This window comes from Nyctereutes procyonoides, unplaced genomic scaffold (genome assembly GCF_905146905.1).
Source record: "Nyctereutes procyonoides isolate TBG_1078 unplaced genomic scaffold, NYPRO_anot_genome, whole genome shotgun sequence".
In the NCBI taxonomy this organism is placed as follows: Eukaryota; Metazoa; Chordata; class Mammalia; order Carnivora; family Canidae; genus Nyctereutes; species Nyctereutes procyonoides.
The window spans coordinates 19012903-19033112 of record NW_026575122.1 but is presented as its reverse complement, the minus strand read 5'-3'; the positions used below and the strand labels follow the sequence as shown (position 1 = coordinate 19033112).

The 20210-nt window shown below is 35.7% G+C and overlaps 1 protein-coding gene across 1 annotated transcript in view; it reads right to left on the bottom strand.

Moving 5' to 3' along the window:
- The window catches only part of TTC29 (tetratricopeptide repeat domain 29), a 241496-nt gene that overhangs the window by 80270 nt on the left and 141016 nt on the right, over positions 1-20210 (bottom strand). The window contains exons 10-11 of the mRNA XM_055336226.1: positions 18047-18170; positions 8448-8676 (exon numbers count right to left, since the gene is read on the bottom strand). Of these exons, the coding sequence (XP_055192201.1) occupies positions 8448-8676; positions 18047-18170 (353 nt within the window). The remainder of the gene's footprint in view (positions 1-8447; positions 8677-18046; positions 18171-20210) is intronic.

Sequence of the window (20210 nt, the reverse complement as noted above, 5' to 3'; positions counted from 1 at the left end):
TCATTTTGGGTGCCTGATTCCATTTTAGAAGTCAATAAATGCAAGCCCTTAGAGGCATCACACTTAAGTAAGTGAACTTTAGTTTTCCCTATTGGTTTGATAAAGTCCAACTTTGATTACCTTAAGGGCAGGATGAGAGAACATCTATTTGCTCAGAGTTTTTTTTATTGCAGATTAGAGTAAAATGAAAGGAAGAAAATACCCGAATATCCTGTAGTGAGTGACAAAGGACTTGGAGATGGTGAATATTGGTCAGTGCTTTTAATGTTTATTTCATTGTGAGAGTAGTTCAGAGGATTCAGAAAGTAAATGTGTTCATGTACATTTGCAGTATTTCAAGGATTCATTTCAGGAACGTCAAGACACTGGTCAGGATGGACTGACATTAAAATTAAGAAATATGCTAGCATTTCTTCTGATTAGATTCTTGCTCAATATTTCCACACTGAGCACATTGTACCCATCCCCGGGAGGCAAACATCACCCATGAGAAGTGAAATATACACCCAAGCACCGTTAGTCAAGTCAGTCGTCATAAAGAGGCATTATAAATAATTTCTAATTTCTGAAAGAATATTTGCCATGAAAAATACGTTTTTTCCCTATTAATTATGCTAAAGAACCTAGACTATAAAAACATTCACTCTTGTCTGGGAGTTAAAAATATAGGGAGAGCAGAGTAAAAGAATTTAAAGGAAAATGAATCCTGGGACCATGGATATAATTTTTGATTGATGTGGCTTAAAAAAATCAAACTTCATAATAATGAGAACACAAAGGTGAAAGGTAATTAGAAAAATTCCCACATAGTACTCCAAATCAGAGAAACTTAGGAAAAAAATCTGAAGCTAAGAAAATTTGTTCCTTCAATATGTTCATGTTTTAGATATTAATGTCACTTTCTTCAGGAGACATTGTATGGATGAAGAATCACCTGAATTGTCCTAATAAAGCCTTACTACACAAGGATTAAATACACTTCTGAGATTTTTTTGCCCCCAAATTCTAGCAATGGTAAGGAAGTGTTTACCTAAATTGGCACAGTATTTGGAATCCATGACCAAAGGTAAAAGGACATAGCTGGAAGCAGGGGTGAGACCCCTCACAGGGAATGAGAGAAATATAAACAGGGGACAACGGGATTCTCTCAGAACTTCAAACCCTAGCCTTGTACTGGCACAGCTCAGGCATTTATTCTGGTTTTGCTATTGTTTAACCAATCAAAGAAAAAAAAAACTTTTCATAAGCTTTTCAAACTGGCAATTAAAGATGGAATTGAAACAAACCAGATTAGAAAAACCCAGTTACATTTTTCTTGGAAGTGGTGATTTCAGTGTACCTTGTGGAAAGTTAAAACTGGTAACACCATCAGCTACCAAGAACTGTGAGCAGAATCTAAAAGAAGTATAGTTTTTGTTTGAGCAATCAAGAATTCTCTTTTATTGAACCAAGGCAGCAGATAGAGAAGGAGGCTCTCAGAAGGGGGGGAAAAAAAGGAAAAAGGAAAAAAAAAAAAGATCTTTCAACCCGAGGGATCTAGAGCTACATTATTATTTCCCAATAAAGTAAGTATTAGTTTTCTGAAAAAAAAATATTTGATTCCTAAGGAAGCAAATGTGTTGTAGAAAATACATGAAGATGGGGGAACTGTATGTAAAAGAAGAAATCTGAAATTCAGGCTCACACTCTGCAGTCTTTTTATTTAAAAATTTGGCTACAATTAAGTATTGATTTTGTCTTCTTTGGCATGTTTTGTCTTTGGAATTATTTTGTTATCAGTTACAGAAGCCATTGAATTCTCTAAGCTCTTTCTTAAAATTTATTAGAAGTGTGCTTTGATAATCTATCATGATTTAAAATGAGATTAACAGAGAAGATGCGTCTCTTTCTTAAGTTTTTTGACAGTAGCATAGAATCTATAAAGAATATATTTTAATGTGTCACTCCCATTTGTCTTATCAAACTTGTTTTCTGTGACTAGAAATGGAAGTAAAACACAAAGATTTTTAAGAATCTCTGCCTTAGAAAGAAGGCACAAGCAGATTCAAAACCTATAAACACACAATTTATAAACTGTCATACAGAGAAATAGCGATCTCAGTTCTCCCCCTGGAGCTCCCAATGCTGCTATCCAGGGGCCGTCATGGAGAATCCCGAAGCTTGTAGAGTTAGGGCAGGCTAAATTAAGCTGTACTAACAAACAACTCTGAAAATCTCAGTGGTTCACCACAATAAAAGATTATTCTGTGTTCACACAAAGTCTGCTGCAGGTCTGAGTGGCATTCCAGGACAAATGTTCCACATGTAGAGGTTTACTGCATCAATCTTGTTGCCCTATGATTTTTAATAATGCTTCCACGATGATCAACTGCAGCAGGGAGAAAAATCAGCTGTAGGATCTCAGGCAGGCTCTCCTATGCCTACACCCAGAAGTAACTTTTGACCATTGGCCAGGACTACTCATGGAGCCCTGCTTAGCTGCCAGATGAAAAATGCAGTCTTCCATGTGCTCACAAGAGCAAAGAACCAGATATTGGTAAGCACTTGTAATTTCTACCCCCTTGAGCAATGGTTACTGAACACTCTGGAAATCATATGCAATAATTGTAGGTTTTTCTGAAGAGAGGAGAGAGACCTTAGCTTTCATTGGATTCTTTAAGGGGATAGTGATCTGTCATCTAAAAATTCTAATAAGCTTTTAAAAAATTGTACAGATTTATATTGAAGAAAGGAAAGCTTTGAAACTCAGGAATAGCTTGGAGAAGTTGAATTTAGGGCGAGTTCCCAGACTTTAGAAGACTGGTCATGTGTTGGCCTCATTATCCACAATTATTTTGCCTCACACTGCCTGAATGATTTCAATTATACACTCTATTACAAATATCCTAAATTCTGGCAATAGGTAATCTTCTGACGTTTACAAAATCCTAATTGCTCTGAATAGGTTAAAACACTTTCAGTCATTCACAGTATGGTGTGAATCAGATTTATCTGATTGATTTCTTCTAACAGTGTTCATAATTTTTCTCAAGGATCACTATCCTGCGCTGCCTGTTGTCTGATTTCTGCAAACATTTGTCTTATATATTTTGTTTATTTTTTTAGTTGTTTAAGAAAGGGGGTAAATCTTTTTCCTGTCGCTACCTCTTGGCCAGAAAGAGAGTCCCACTTGTTTCTTTTCACCATGACTATTTTTATCCTGACTTTAATTAAATTGCCATAATCTTTTTAAATGTTAGACATGACCACTAAATATAATGTTGCAAAAAAAAAATGCAACACCTTGAGAGAATTCCTGAACTAGAATTCTAGAAAACTAGATTATACGTCCATTTTGTCTTTCAGATTGTTGCATGAGTGCATGTTTCGGGACCTGAGGACATTTGGAAATAAAAAATGTGGAGCAAGTAATTTCTTTAGTACCACACAGCTCAATAATTTCATGATTCCATTAAACTCAAAAAAGCTCAAGAAGATTTTATCTCATTTTCAGAAGACAGAAGGAGGCTGTAGGAGTGATACCAGATTGAGGAGGGTAGAGACAGACTCAAACAGATGTGCATGAAGAAGGGGTAGTAATGAATAGATAACCAGGCATCTTCAGGAATCGGAGGCCCCCAAAACAGTGAGGAAAAGGTAGGGGTTGAAGAAGTGCTGAGGGGAAGTATGACACAGGGTTGAAAACAGGAGGATGGATTGAAAGTTTGCAGATGAAATAGTGCACTAGGTTTAGCGACTTCAACAATGCCAACCAGGGACAGGTAAAACTGTGTATGACAGCAGATAGCTAGCAATTCCTTTATTAAAAATTCTAGCAGAAAGATAAAATATTTATACCTGGAATTTTTCAGCTGTTTGATATATTAAAATAGTAGTAGTAATAATAATAACCATAATAAAATTCCCTTTTGTGTAAACCCACAGAAACAAGTATTTATGGGGGAAAAACAACAAATAAAATACTCATGAAAATCTAGATTGAACTCTTAAGGACTAAAATACCATATTTATTTAGAGATGCTCCTACTGAGGAACTGGCAGTTCCAGATAAATCTTATTAATGATCTATTTCGAACCCCAGATAGAGACACTTGAATTGAAATCTTTGCCCAGAGTCACAAAGCTAATTAGTGCTCAATATGGTATTAGAACCCAGGTCGCTGGACTCTTGCATAACATCCTTCCTCAATTACCCAAAATGCCAGTAGGATGAGCTTTGATTCAGTCAGATTTTTCATCAGCATCTTTTTATGTGTCATGTTTTTGAACACTTTATTAGAGACAGGGGTTTGTTCTGTACAATAAGATGCTATAAAACCTGCTTGCTGACTTTTTGGCTAATTCCAGAACTTTCTCCTCATTGTTAGGGTTATTTAACTGAAGTAGCTGATCAAAGTATAATAGAACATGAGGCTCACTCATGAATGTGGCTTTTTCACATTCATTAAAAGGGCTGAGTTCATGAATAAAAAATACAAGCAAAGAACAGGGTAGGAAAACGTGGCTCTACATTAAACCAACGACTCAACATTAAATCAATATAAACCAAGGCCTGAGAGACAAACTCATGGTCTTGATTGTTTTCTTTTAAGAATATTAAATGATTTGTAAAAATGAGAGTGGTATTTTTGACATTCAAGGAAACCTTTACATGTCATTTTGTAGAAAACAGTGTCTTTCCTGACTAGGTATTCATCTATTCCCATACTCAGGATTTGCATTCTGTTTTTTTGATATAATTTACATTTGACTAAAATAAGAATGTACATTAAAACCATGCTACTGATATTATCAATGAAGTGATTAACCATGTTGGCATCGAAATGGCTGTAATTACATTTCTAAGTTAACAGTTTTTCTTTTAACATTGCACAAGAAAAGCTTTTGCTTCTATGTCACTGTTCCACATCTGGGTGTATAATCTCCACAAGGCAAGATGAATTAGCTTTTCATTAAAAAAAATACATTTCATGATTGTAGACATAGTAGTTTCAGTAGGAAAAATAAACTACCTTCTGGAGAAATCAGCAGAAATTCATAGACCCTTAATCCTTCCAAAGCCAACCAATTTTTGTTGCTTCAGGCTTGAATAATTTTATTGAACTGCAATAAATTTGAATTCCTTCTAAATTCCTAAATTTGGGAGGAGAAGCTACTCTTATTTTACTATTAGAAAGGGAAGGAGGAATGTGAAATCATTGCAACTGCATCGGAGAGTATTAGAATGGTAAGAAGGTTCCTATATTTGCTGTGTTCCCTCTGAAAGGTACAAAGAGGAGAGATGATTGCTGGTGAATCACTGTTCTATTTTATCTAGAGACCTGAGTGCTCTCACTGCTCTATTCCCTTAGGGGGTCATGTTCCTCTGCTTAAAAGAATATTGCCTGCTCTGTGAGCTAATGATTTGTTTGGAGGATGTAAGTCTCAGAGGTGGAGATAACTGCACAGCTTTTATAATGTATCTTTCAAATCTTTGATCTGCTTTTTTCTGAATACATGGGACCCCTCAATGGCAAGATTAAAGATGCCTCTTCAGAGAAGAAAGGCAAAATTTGAAAACCTAAAAGCTGCTCAGATTTCCAAATAATATTTCTGTATTTCTTCATTTTATCAACATGACAGTTGGTGTTGTCCTGCATTCATGGGATAACCACATGGTAATCAAAACAGTATTGGATCATAGTTGTTTTGTTGTTGTTGTTTTTCCAAGGAGGCGTGGAACTATGAATCCTGTTTTAAAAAGTGGTCAGTGCAAACTCGTTCATGGCTAGGACATACAAACTCATTATGAATTCTATTTAATTTAACAAATATTTACTTGGTACCTAGCAGATGTTAGACATTATGCCTTCTTTTGTAGGAAACACTCAAAATCAGAATGTGTTTTCAAGACACTTGTACTCTCACTGGGAAGATAAGGCAATTACAGAAATGGCCGTGATAAGATGTAAATATGGCAAATGAAAAGTACTTGAAGAGAAATGAATGGCACTCAATGTGGGAACAGAGAGAAGAGACAACAGTCAAGTAAGGCAGGGATCAGGGAGGATTTCAAAATTTGAGAAGGACCTTGCAAGACCAGTGAGATTTCTCTGGGTGGAGCTGGAGTTGGAAATAAGGTGATAATAATGTAATGTGGTGTGTTTCTGGGGCACGAAGGGGTAGTCAAGGGAAGGGAGGTGGTCAAAAAACCTTGAGAAGCTCGTACATAATTTGTAGGCAGTAGGAATCCAATGAAGGTTTTGAAGCAGAACAAAGAATAATAAGAGGTGTGATTGAAGAAACACATTTGAACTATTTAAAAAGCAGATTTTACTGTATTTTGAACTAAAATATGTCTATGTAAACAAGCGTCCTATAGGCTTTATTTCCAAATAGAACAACTATCACTAAAAATGTTAAACATGTTGGTACTAGAAGAATTAACTTCTCATTTATATTTGAATCTGAAAGATTATTATTCTTCACTTTTATAACGATGTAGCTCACCAATGCATAGATTTCTAATCTCAGTCAAATGAATCAGGAAGGGGTGTACTTTTACAGCATTTCAGAGAATTTAATCTTCCCCATCATATGAATAGCTGAGTTTTTACTCTCTGAATAATATTTTGAAATGCATTTTTTTTTGCTTTACTCCTAAGCCCTGTGAAACCCAAAACACCCTTATCAAAAATGAGGATAAAATGTAAAAAGAATTTTTAAAAAGATAGCTTTATAAAGAAAAAAAGAATTTTGAAAAGCCCCAAACAGGATTGCAGCAAACAGACCCATGGTTCTGACCAGAGAAGCTTTTTTAATGATTATTATGATGATGGCTAGGGCTGATTCAAGTAAATCTGAAAAAGTGAGTAGCCCAACTTATTCTCTACCAAACCTTTTATCAGAAGAAGTAATCTAATAGACAGATGGATCATATTTCCTCTGTTTTAACTCCTGGGCAGACAATATGAGGGAGTAAAGGGAAGATAACTCAAAACTACAGAACAAGCTCTCAAATGTATGACGACACAACTTACTTCCAACTCCAAACCCACAATATTATCTAAAAGTGGTTAGTTAATAGTTACCTGTAAGTATTTTTTGGGTACTTGAGCACATTGAAATTTAACAAGCCATCTGTTTTTTAAAGACTTTATCTTATACATATATTTGGAATGAAACCTTTACTTATTTCATAACGAGAGGACAGACGGTGGTAAGTGGCATTCTACTAATGTAAAAGAAGCAATAAAATTCCTTTGTCCAACTGACTGTTATTTACTATTTATTCTATGGAGAAAATAAATACCAATGAGCTTACTGTTTCATCTAAATGACCTAAGGGGGGAGAAAAAAGAGTTCCAAGCAGGAGATGTTTCTTTCCATAACAGAATTTTGCCTATGTTTCCATTTGATATTCCAAAGCATCCCTAAAATATTTTGCTTTAAAAAGTTTGAATTACTGGAGCACCTGGGTGGCTCTATTGGTTAAGCTTCTGACTCTTGATTTCAGCTCTGCTTCTCCCTCTTCCCTCTCCCTCTGCCCTCCCTCCCTTTCATGCTCTCTCTCTCTCCAATAAATAAATAAAATCTTAAAATTTTTTTTAAAAGTTTGACTTACCAACAATTATGTTACCCAAAGTTCTGTCATAAGCAATACTGTTACAAATTTTAAAAATCCTATTCTGAAGTTCTTTTTGTTTTTAAAGATTTTATTTATTTATTCATAGAGACACAGAGAGAGAGGCAGAGACACAGGCAGAGAGAGAAGCAGGCTCCATGCAGGGAGCCTGATGTAGGACTCGATCCCAGAACCCCAGGATCATGACCTGAGCTGAAGGCAGACGCTTAACTGCTGAGCCACTCAGCTGTCCCTATTCTGAAGTTCTTAACTGAGGACTAGTGGAGCCTAGTTCAAGTTGACACATAAAAGTGACTCTCACATCACCTCTAGTTATTTGTTTTTAATTTACTATTTTGACTAATTGTCACAAGAAAAAGTACACAAGAAAAGAAGTGGAGTTAAGAGGAATTAATATTAAATTTTTCTAAGTTAATATTCTAACTTGAATTGCTCAAATATAGGAAAATTTACTTCCATCAGTAAAGAGTACAATACTAATTGCATTAAATACTGATTGACACCTGTGACTTATTCTTGTCAATAAGGTATAGCACTGAACATTTTTAGAAAAACACAAACTTATCTCACATTCCTTACAACTGATTAGTGCATATTGAGTATTTAAGACAACCGAAAAAAAAAAAAAACTTGTCAAGTTTAACTAATCATTACCACATTTTGCTTTCCTTATCATCAAAGGTACAAGATAGCATGAAGGCACATCCAATACTTATGTAGTAAAGAATAGACAAAATTAAAATTACCAATAAAATCAAAATCACCAATGGAGCCATTAAGAATGACACAAAAACTGAAGTGTTTTCAAAAACCAAAGTCTTACCAATAGTTGGTTCACATGCAATGTTGCTTCTACTTTCCTTCCAGGACAGCAGCAAGTCAAGGCTAGTGAGATCTGCAGACTCGATGTAATTGTTAACTCTCGGCATAATCTGATGAGCTTTTGCTATTCCATAATGAACTTTCGTCTCATCCATTTGACGCAAGTTTGTTAGCTCTGCTGTTGTGTCAAAAGCTTGCTGAAAGTATTCGGAAGCTTTGTTGTAGTATCCCTAAAAATGTAAGAGAAATCATTTTTTTCTTAATTTTTCATTCTACCATTCCACATATCTGCTCACCGTGGCATGTACCACACTGATCTTTCAACAGTTATAGCATTCATATTCTAGAAGAAAGAGATGGAGGGCAGGGTCTCTATTAGAATAAGGGTCTCTTAAAAAACTGTGATTACTACTTATACAATATCTTGAAACTAAGATACTAAAAAAGCTTTATCTACTAAGTTGAACTATTTAAAAATGGTCAAATGATAGCATTTTCATATTGCTCAACCTGATACACGGTGGCAAAAAGAAGTTTGGGGAAGAGTGATCCCACTGATTTGGATGCAATTTTCCCACTTGTAGCATTGGATTTACCTAATGAAGTATTTTTTTAATAATAAATTTATTTTTTATTGGTGTTCAATTTGCCAACATACAGAATAACACCCAGTGCTCATCCCGTCAAGTGCCCCCCTCAGTGCCCGTCACCCATTCACCCCCACCCCCCGCCTTCCTCCCCTTCCACCACCCCTAGTTCGTTTCCCAGAGTTAGGAGTCTTCATGTTCTGTCTCCCTTTGTGATATTTCCTACCCATTTCTTCTCCCTTCCTTCTATTCCCTTTCACTATTTATATTCCCCAAATGAATGAGACCATATAATGTTTGTCCTTCTCCAACTGACTTATTTCACTCAGCATAATACCCTCCATTTCCATCCACGTTGAAGCAAATGGTGGGTATTTGTTGTTTCTAATGGCTGAGTAATATTCCATTGTATACATAAACCACATCTTCTTTATCCATTCATCTTTCGATGGACACCGAGGATCCTTCCACAGTTTGGCTATTGTGGACATTGCTGCTATAAACATCGGGGTGCAGGTGTCCCGGCATTTCGTTGCATCTGCATCTTTGGGGTAAATCCCCAGCAGTGCAATTGCTGGGTCGTAGGGCAGGTCTATTTTTAACTCTTTGAGGAACCTCCACACAGTTTTCCAGAGTGGCTGCACCAGTTCACATTCCCACCAACAGTGCAAGAGGGTTCCCTTGTCTCCTAATGAAGTATTTTTATTTTTTTATTTTTATTTTTTTAAGATTTTATTTATTTATTCATAGAGACATATATATATATATATATATATATATATATATATATATATATATATATATAGAGAGAGAGAGAGAGAGAGAGAGAGAGAGAGAAAGAGGCAGAGACACAGGTAGAGGGAGATGCAGGCCCCATGCAGGGACTCAATCCCTGGTCTCCAGGATCACACCCCGGGCTGCAGGCGGCACTAAACCGCTGCCCCACCAGGGCTGCCCCCAATGAAGTATTTTAACCAGTTGCTGTTTCAGTCACAGCAAGAGATCATTTTCAACCAATTTGTTTAATCAGTGGCCACTGAAAATAGATGTATTTATCTGCTGATTTGGTCATCGTTCTTGTTTTCCCCGTTTGCTTATTATCATTCTTGACTAAGAACACTGGAGGTATTCAAGATTTCTAAAAAAATATGATCCTGATGGCACTAGCACAGCTCATGGTCATTTAAATGTTCATCTCTCCTCTAAGTCCTTTACAGCATTTCATTGCAAAAATTCGAGGTGGTTTTTTGTTTTTTGGGTTTTATGGGTTTCCTATCCTCCTAAAACCTATTGTCCACAATAGTTTTCAAAGTGTCAGGACCAGTGCTAAGTACTTCATGTATTATGTCATTAACTTTCCTAAGTCATCCTGTGAGGAAATACTATTCTTATTCTACAAATAATGAAATTGAGCATCAAAAAAGACCCTATATTCTGCCACCCTCCAAATTTTCTAAAAATCCTTGTGAAAAAGTTTTTCTCAATGGAGGCTATCGTTTTTAGGATTGAACCTACACTTTTAAGACTCTAGGGAACCAAGTTTCCTTTCTTCACTGATTTGTCTTATTTCATCTCCCCTTCCGTCCTCCCTTCTCTTCCCTTCTTATTCTTCTCTTTCTCACACATTAGAAAACATGCATGCACACACTTGAGATGAAGCCCTTCTAAGAGGGAATATTTTATTATAAGTTTTCAAATGATTTTCTCACAACATTTTATGAAGGAACTGGAAATACAAACACCATTGGAGGAGCCCTATACCACACATCAGTACAGGCAAAATGCACACTCAACTCCATGCACCTCTGTATAGTCATGGCACACTGACAGCATACCGATTGGATACAGATATTGCTAGAAGGAGGAGGGGAGAAAGGATTTGCATGACGGTTATGTTACACTAGCAGTATAATACCATGTTATAGACCCACAAGGAGAGTTTTGTGAACTCTTTGTTAAAATGGCTCATTCCAGTTAAACTTACTCTTTTAAACAGCCTCTCTATGTTTAATCAATAATAATTTTGGTTCATTGAGGTGAAACATTCTTTCTTTTATTTCAAAGTGTAAAACATAGAACTTATATGAGAATACGGTTACTTAAAAAATAAAAGGATATCAGAGACATTTGTATGACAAGAAAATTATGTGATTGAGAAAGAATATAGACATTGAAGATGACAATATAACTAGTTAAAATTTTGGATTGTTCTGCTGAACAGCAAAGAAAAAAGATAAAACAGATGAACATATGTGACTAGACCAAACACTTCTATTTTTAAAAACAGAGAAGTATAAATATCTGTTGTTCTAATTATACTTCTAAGCATTAGGCTATTTATTGCTTTCGATGAAAGTCTTAATTGGGAAATTAGGGACCATAAGTAAATGGACATATATTTAAATTTCCAGAATTATTTTATATATTATTATGTTAGAATGAACTAACACATTCATCAGGCAACTACTATGTACCAAGCTCCATGACCGGCAGTGGGGATTCAGCAGTTAACAGAATTTACTATGCCTAAAATTTATATTACATTTTTTAAACAAGTGTTTTCCCCCCTAAAATAGGAGTATTATAATTATTCATAATTATTTAATTATAATTATAATTACATATAATTATTCTTGCCTGAGCCTAGTATTCCATAATTAGGCACATACACAACTACCATAAAACTGGTATCAGCCTAAATTTTTCTAGTTTAAAATCCTATTAAGGAAATACATTAATTCTTCTCAGATGCAAGCATTTTTATACATACCATTTTGGAATGAGATTTTTTTAATGTGTGTTGCATTTCTAGATTTTCACATCTTAAAGAGTTTAATATCTAAATTTAATCTCTTCTCCAAAGGTTCTGTCCAATGTTCTACAGTTCAATTCTGTTATCAGTTAATCTTTACCCTATTATAAAATTCAGAAGATTCTAGTAATTAATCTTGGCAATCTTAAATATATAAGATTTATATATATATATAAATATATATATAAATATATAACTGAATTATCACTTATATAAGTGAATTAATCACTTATTGAATGCATCTTTTGGAAAAGAGAACTTTGGTATTATAAACATCACTGGTAAGCATTTAGGGGACAATGTCAGGACAGGATCTTGATGCCATCATAGACCTTAAAACAAAGCTTGCATTATTACAGTATACTGTAGAATTTTCATGCATTATTCTGACTCTTACCAGATCTTTCTCAGTGTGTCTAATAAGTCACTCTATCCAATAAGCAAGCTCAAAAATAAGTGAACATTTTCCTAGTACTGAGGAAAAATCATTTTTTACACATTTAACTATGTGATTATTATCTGATCTTATTAGGGAGTGAAAAGTCTCATAAAGGGCCTATATCTAGTTATTTTCCCTAAAGCTCTCTGATTTGACTGATCACATCAGGAAGGGGGGATGGGTGGCCCATTGTCTATGATTATATAGTAAAAGGTAAACTAATTAGGATAAATGATCTTTTAAAGATGTGCTAACTTTAATTATAACAACACTATAATAACTAGAGAAGTTAATTCTAATATTTTTCCAAGTACAGTCTTATAAATGTGGTCTTAATATTATTTCTTAGAAAAGATTATAAAGAATACAATTAGAATACATTGCATGAGAAGTATGGAGCCAGAAAAGAGATGATGAGGGCAGTATGTAGAGGTCTTAAAAGGCAGACTGACAAGTACCAGGTTTGCATTTAAAGATTCAGTACAATTTTTCAGAATTATTGCCCAAAAGTGAAATAGAAGTTTGAAATTTCTAAAGTGAGAGAATCCTACTCTCTGGATGGATACAACTGGTTACAATTTTATTGATTGGTTCAAAGAATTCTCATCCTTTTGCTCACCAACTCTGTGCCACCTTCTCATTTAGAATCTGAAACAAAATCATAAACAAGGCAGATATGGTCCCTATTCTTATTAAGATTCTATTCTAGCCAAATTAAAGAACAATAAGAAAATATAAACAAGAAAACTATGAGATGAGTGCTATATGGAATATTAAAGTAATGTTAAAGAGTGACTTGGTGGCTACTTCTTTTCTTTTTCTTTTAATTTTTATTTTGGCATGCAGCTTTCAGAACTTCAATGAAAAGAAAAGGGGAATATGGCGATTTCAAACATTTTGGTCAAGTGGAAGAAAACATTTTTTTCAACAAAACAGATACATTTGTTGATTGAATTTTTTTTGGTTTCTCTCTCAAATGCCTGGAAAACTCAATAGAATATAGTGGATTCGATTTCATCATTTTCGATCAAGAAAATGTGTTTGAGGACTCCAATTACAGAAACGGTAGCTATGATTAAAGTGTTCCTTATGAATAGCAATAAAGCCAAGTTATACTATAAAATACAAGTACCTTTTCAAAGTACCTTCATATGCTTTTTAAAACTGAGGTATAATGGATATATGACGTTACATTAGTTTTGGGTGTGTAACATTAGACTATATTACTAATATTTAGCATATATTACTAAATGGTTACCACAATAAGTTCAGTTACTACCACCTCACATAATTACAAATTTTTTTTCGTGATGGGAACTTTTAAGATCTACTCTTAGCAAATTTTGAATATATAATACAATATTATTATCTGTAGTTATGCTGTACATTACATCCCCAAGACTTACTTTTTTTTTTTTAAGATTTTATTTATTTATTCATGAGAAACACAGAGAGGAGAGAGAAAGAAGCAGAGACACAGGCAGAGGGAGAAACAGGCTCCATGCAGGGAGCCCGAGGTGGGACTTGATCCAGGTTCTCCGGGATCACGGCCTGGGCTGAAGGCATCGCTAAACTGCTGAGCCACCCAGGCTGCCCGACTTATTTTAGAACAGGAAGCTTATACCTTTGAACCTTCACCCATGTGGCTGCTTCTAGTTGGGTTGCCAAGGGAAGGCCTCTCTGAAGATGTGGGATTTAACTGAGATATGATGACAATAAGCTAGCAATATGAAGCTCGGATTGGAGAACATTCCATGTAGGGCATTCCAGCTAAGACAAATCTCCTAAGGCAGGAACAAGCTCTACATGTTTGAAAAACTTCACAAAGTCCATTTGGCTCTGGCGGAGTGGATAAGAAGGAGAGTGGGAAGAAATGAAGTCTGAGATGGGGTGAAGGGGTGTCTATCTCACATAGAATATTTCAGGTTGGGGTGGGATTTATATTTATGTTCTCAGAAGAATGGGAAGTAATGGAAGTGTTTTAAGCAGAGAAATAACACGACTTGATTTACATTTAAAAGGACTACTTAGGCCTCTGTCTAGAGATTGGATTATATGGGCGAGAATTGGGGAATGGGCTTGAATTTACTGCAGTAGTGCAGGTGAGAAAATAAGTGTCATAAATTCTATTTATGATGGGATGATTGTAGAAGATCCAGAGCAGTGGGTGGATCTCAGATATGTTTGGTGGCATAAATGTCAGGATTTGCTTCTGGATTAGATATGGGGCGGGAAGGAGAAAAGAATCAAATAATATCCATATTTTTGCCTTGTAGCAACTGGGCTGATGAATAATAATGCCATTTATTCAGATGGAGAAGACTGGGAGGAAGGAATTATGTTAAATTTGAGAGATCTATTAGACATTCAAGCAGAGATGCTAAGTAAGCAGTTAGATTTACAAGTGTGGAATCCCAAGGAGAGATCAGAGCTGGAGATACAAATTTGGGAGTCATCAGCATATGGATGCTATTTAAAGCCATGGACCTAGATGAGGTTAGAAAGAGGGAGCTCATAGACTAAAGAAGAGAGGTTTGCCTATAAAATACCTGAATCATAGTTTATCATCATTGAACATCAATAAAGGAATAGAATTTAGAGGTAATGATGAGTTCAGGTTCTAACAGGTTGAAACAATCTAAGTGAAGATGTCAGGCAGGCAGTGGGATATGAGTCTGAAGTTGGGAGAAGAGATTGAACTTGACTGTATTAAGAAGCAAAGTCTAAGTGCTTTTGTGTACCCAACATGCACTAGGAATTTGACTGGGCACCCTTCCATATCTATAAATTTCTAATCTTTATATAGTTTTGCTAGGTATCTTGTTATTGACACTTGAAGATGACAAAACTGAGGATCAAAGAATTCATGTGCCCAAGATCACAGTTAATAAGTAGTTGAGTGCAGATTCTTACTGTAGCTAAGTGCTACAGTTAATAAGCAGCTGAATGCAGATTCAAGGACATGTGGGCAAAAATCAGTGAGGTGCCTCTTTGTCCTGCTAGTTTCCTTCATAGAAAAACTGATAGATAGCATGTATTGCAAACAGCTTATGAGGTTGTTCAGGTGTATAAATGGAATAAAGGCTTTTAATATCATTAAGAAACATCCATAAGTTTTGTTTTGAAGTCTGTGATGTCATAAAATTGTTATAGCACTGAATACTTAAGGAGCACCTGGGTGGCTCAGTCAGTTAAGCATCCGATGCTTGATTTCAGCTCAGGTCATGATCTCAGGATCATAAGATCCAGTCCAGCATTCTGCACGGGGTGTGGAGCCTGCTTGAGATTCTTTCTTTCCCTCTGCCTCTGCCCTTCTCCCTCTTGCGCTCTCCCTCTCACTAAAAACAAACAAAAAATAACAAAGAAACAAAAAAAAAACCTATTAAAATACTATACTGTTTATCATTGACTATTTATTACATTAAAAAAAAAAAAGAATCATTGTTGATCCCTGGGTGGCTCAGCAGTTTAGCCCCTGCCTTCGGCCCAGGGCATGATCCCGGAATTCCGAGATCGAGTCCCACATCAGGCTTCCTGCATGGAGCCTGCTTCTCCTTCTGCCTGTGTCTCTGCCTCTCTTTCTCTCTGTGTCTCTCATGAATAAATAAAATCTTTTTTTAAAAAAATAAGGAATCACTAAGATGTATGAATCAACTCGTATATTTGAAGATAGCCTGAATACCTGGAATCCTCCAAATTTTATATTAGAATTGGTACAAAATGATAAAAAATTAACTTTTGGTAATTGACATAGCCTTTGGATTTTATTTGTGTCTCTAGCCTTTAAGATATTAGACTCTTCTCTAAGAATAATCAGAGAATAAAATATATACTAATGAGATACAAACTCTTGGCAAAAAAGCTTAAAAATGCAAATATAAAAATTATCCCCCAGTAGGGTTTATTGTTTTATTTTCCTTATACTTTCTGCAGTTAGGAAAATAAAGACTGATGCTTGATATTTGTGCTATGCTAACACACTGAGTTCTGGGTTTTGTTTGGTGGGAAGGTAAAGTAATTTGTGTTTTGGGCACTTTTGTTTCAAAGAACAATCCTTTTAAAAAGTAAGACTATGTATAAACAGGGATGCCAATTCTGCTACTACAGGATAGGCTTCTACTGGGCTGCCAGCCTCACCAAGGCATGAGCCTCATCTGTTTTCAGTGTCCTGAAAAGTGAACAAAAGCACATACAAGATCCAGGAGAGAGGAGTCACCAGGGAAGCATAGTATCACAGAGATAGGGCAGCAGAAGGGGCACACAATGGAGAGACAGACCTGGGGTGACAGGTGGGGAGGCACAAAGAAAGAGGGGAAACCAAGTGGGGGAGATCAGAGGGAGAGGACGACCGAGGGTGAGAGCAGACCAGAAAGACTGGGGCGTGAGAGAAGAGCAAGGTATGTAGGGGAGGAGAAAGGAAGGAGGAGCATGACAGTCAAGAGAAAAAGGTTTAATGAGTGTGGGTAATAAGAGAGAAAGCAAATGAGCCAGGGTGAGCGAACGAGAGGGGTGTAAAAAGAAATCATATACCCTGTTTGAAAGCATGCTTCCCATAGCAGGAACTAAAGATGGTAGTTTCACTCATTCAGATTAATTTCAAACTCTATTTCTTTAAAACAAAAAAGCCTAAATAATTCTGAAATCACCAAAGCCAATTATATGGCAAATAAAAGATTGTAGTGGTTAAGAGTATGGGTCTGAATACCACTTCCACCTGGAAACACGGAGGCCTCGGGTAAGTTACTTAAACCCCCTGAGCCTTGGGTAAAGGGGGATTGTAAGATATCACATAAATGTGTGCAGGATAATAAGGGCTCATACAGCTGGCACTTGTTTCCCCTGCCAGGTGCTATTCTAACTGCCTTACATTAAGTAACTCAACACTTACAACTTCATGAGGAGAGGAAATTGAGGTACCTAGAAGGTAAGTAATTTGTCCTAGGTCACTGATCTTATAGGTGAAAGAACTAGGCTTTTCACCAGTTTAGTCTCAGAAATTAGTGCCTTTATCACTACGTACACAACCTCTCAAATATGACTAAGACAAGGTGTATAAACATAGTTTAAGAATGAAGCTGCCCTCAAAAATGATAGATCCTATTCATTATCAAAGCAGCAATTATAACTAGAAGAAAAAAAGCTTTTAAGCTGTTTCTTAAAGAAAAATCTGGGTAATAAAAGATAAATTCAAGAGAGAATAAATCAAAAGGCCAATACATTATGACCAATTCATTTCACTAGTAATGGCCTCTTGAATAAGATACTTTTATTTTAGAGTTTCTCTTTTCTTTCATATAACCAGTCTGATGCTGGAATTCCACATTTCCTTCAGAATTACTCCTGGGATTGTCCTTTCTCCTCCTGAAGGACCTAGCAGGGACATCACAGCTGAATTAATAAACTGAGAATTTGGAGCAAGGGAGATGAATGTTAGTGTCAGCAGGTAAGAGTCAACCATTATAATAATATTCTTTTAATTGAAATGTTTTTATTGCTTTTCAAATCCAAGACTACTTAGAATCTTCACTGGCTGCGAAGATACGAATCAGTTTTAGCAGCTAGTGGTGACTATGCCCATGATGGCACTCAGGTCCTGGAAGAAGAAGAAGTAAATGCCCTGTGCATTAACCAAGCTCTACTGTCCTGGTCCTGGGGTCATTCTGCATAATGTATTGTGGGAAGGTGAGAGTCAAAAGGGGAATAGAATTTGAAAACTCTGCAGATTTCTCCCAACAAGAAAGTATATCTGTGTATATACTCACTTTTTCATTGTAGATGGCTCCAAGCATTGTACTTGCTCTCACAACATCTAGGCTTTGAAAATTTTTTCTTGCAATTTTCACAACTTTTTTCAAGTATTTAATTGCTTCTGTCATCTCTCCTTGGCTGAAAGAAATAAAATAGGAAAATCACTGGAGTATGATCTCATTTAATGTCACAGTAAAGAGAAGATATTTTGTGTCTTTGCATTAGAAAGTGCAAAATGGTTCAGGATAATGAAATGTGAAATGCAAATTTAAAAAATACTTGGATGGCTTGTCTTTGTTGGAATATACAGTGAATTAAAACTTAAACCTTTAAACCCTTTTGTGTTGCTGGTGGGATTGTAAAATGGTGCACCTGCTTTGGAAAACAACTTGGCAGATCCTCAAAAATTTTGACAGACAGTTACCATATGACCCAGCAATTCCACTCCTAAGAGAAATAAAAATATTATACATCCACACATATATTCACACAAAAACTTGTACACAAATGCTCATATCAACATTATTTATAGTAGCCAAGAAGTGGGAACAACCCCAACAGCTATTAATTTAATGAATAAGCAAGATGTGGTATATCCATACAAGGGAATATTATTCTGCCATAAGATAGAATAAGTTTAGTCGTACATGCCACGACATGGATAAACCTTAAAAACATGTTAAATGAAAGAAGCCAGTCATAAAAACATGTGTCATATGATTCCATTTACATAAAATGTCCAGAATAGGCAAATCCATAGAAACAGAAAACAGGCTAGTGATATCCAAAGGCTGGTGAGAAGGGGAATGGAGAGAGACTGCTAAGAGCTATGTATGGGGTTTCTTTATAGAGTGACAAAAATGATCTGAATTAAATTGTGGTGATGGTTGTACAACTCTGTGAATTTACTGAAAACTACTGAATTATAGACTTTTTAAAAGGGTTAATATACAGTATATGAATTACATCTCAATGAAGCTGTCATTTTTTTTAAAAAAAGAAAACCTTTGAAAAGGTTGAACTTTTCCAGGTCACTTTGCAAATGAAGCCAGTCCTTTGTGGGGAGGCAATACCTGCCGGAGGTATTAGAACAAATATGATGAAAATGGAGTCTTCAGAAATCTCCCAATGAGGACTCCAAAGAATGAAGGAGAGATATACCCCCAGATGGAAGGGCCTGGCTTCTGGAAGGCATGCCACAACCATCTGGCAAACTGCAAGAATTCATATAAGGAAGAAATAAATTTCATTGTGATATACCAGAGAGTTTGGAGATTGTTACAGCAACTCAATCACCAAAATTAGCTAAAACAAATTTGGCTATTTTTTTCTTTCATAAAGAATTGGTGGGCACATCATTTTAAAGATTTCAATGAATTACAATGAGAAACTTCAATTACTTAAATTCTACTCTCATTTTATAAATCTGAGTCCCAAACACTCATCAGTTTTTCATGATCTGATATGCCACTCCAAGTATATACAAATCTTAGTTTTATCTGAGTCAGAGATAAACAGAAAGGGAAGGGATGAGTGGAAAGTCTCTAAAAATCTCTAAAGGAGATAAATATTTGAAATTTGAAAGTCAGTCTAAGGAGACAGGCTCCCTTAGGAGCCAATTTTAGTAATTGTCCTGGTGAAGAATGCTTGGGGGCCACTGAGGGACACACTCTCATAAGGGCAAACGGAATTAAGAACTAAGATAAAAAATATTTGAGCAACCAAAGACACAGTAATTTTCGAAAACAGCTAGAGTCAAGGTTTAATATGCTGGGACTGATTTTGTAGAGGCAATTGAAGCCAAAGTCCATCTAAAGGGACAGTTGACTGCCGATTCATGGACAAAGCAAGAAGTGATTTCAAAATAATGGCTCCAAATTAAGTGTGCCAAAAAAAATTCAGTATCTTTTGAGCCTGTGGATTTTCATTTTTTTCCAATTCCTAACAGAACAGTGAATCTAAGATTATACAAAATTCTATTGTTAAATCATATTAGAACCACGGCAGTTTCCATTAATGTGACAAAATCTAGAATTTAGAGATTTTAAAAGAACAAAATCTATAATTGTATTCTTCAATTACCTATACTAAAGGAAAACATTCTTATTTCTGAGTATTTTTGAGTCCCTAGAATTTCCCTTTTGTTCCATAGGCCAGCAGTTCTCAGTGAACATCTAT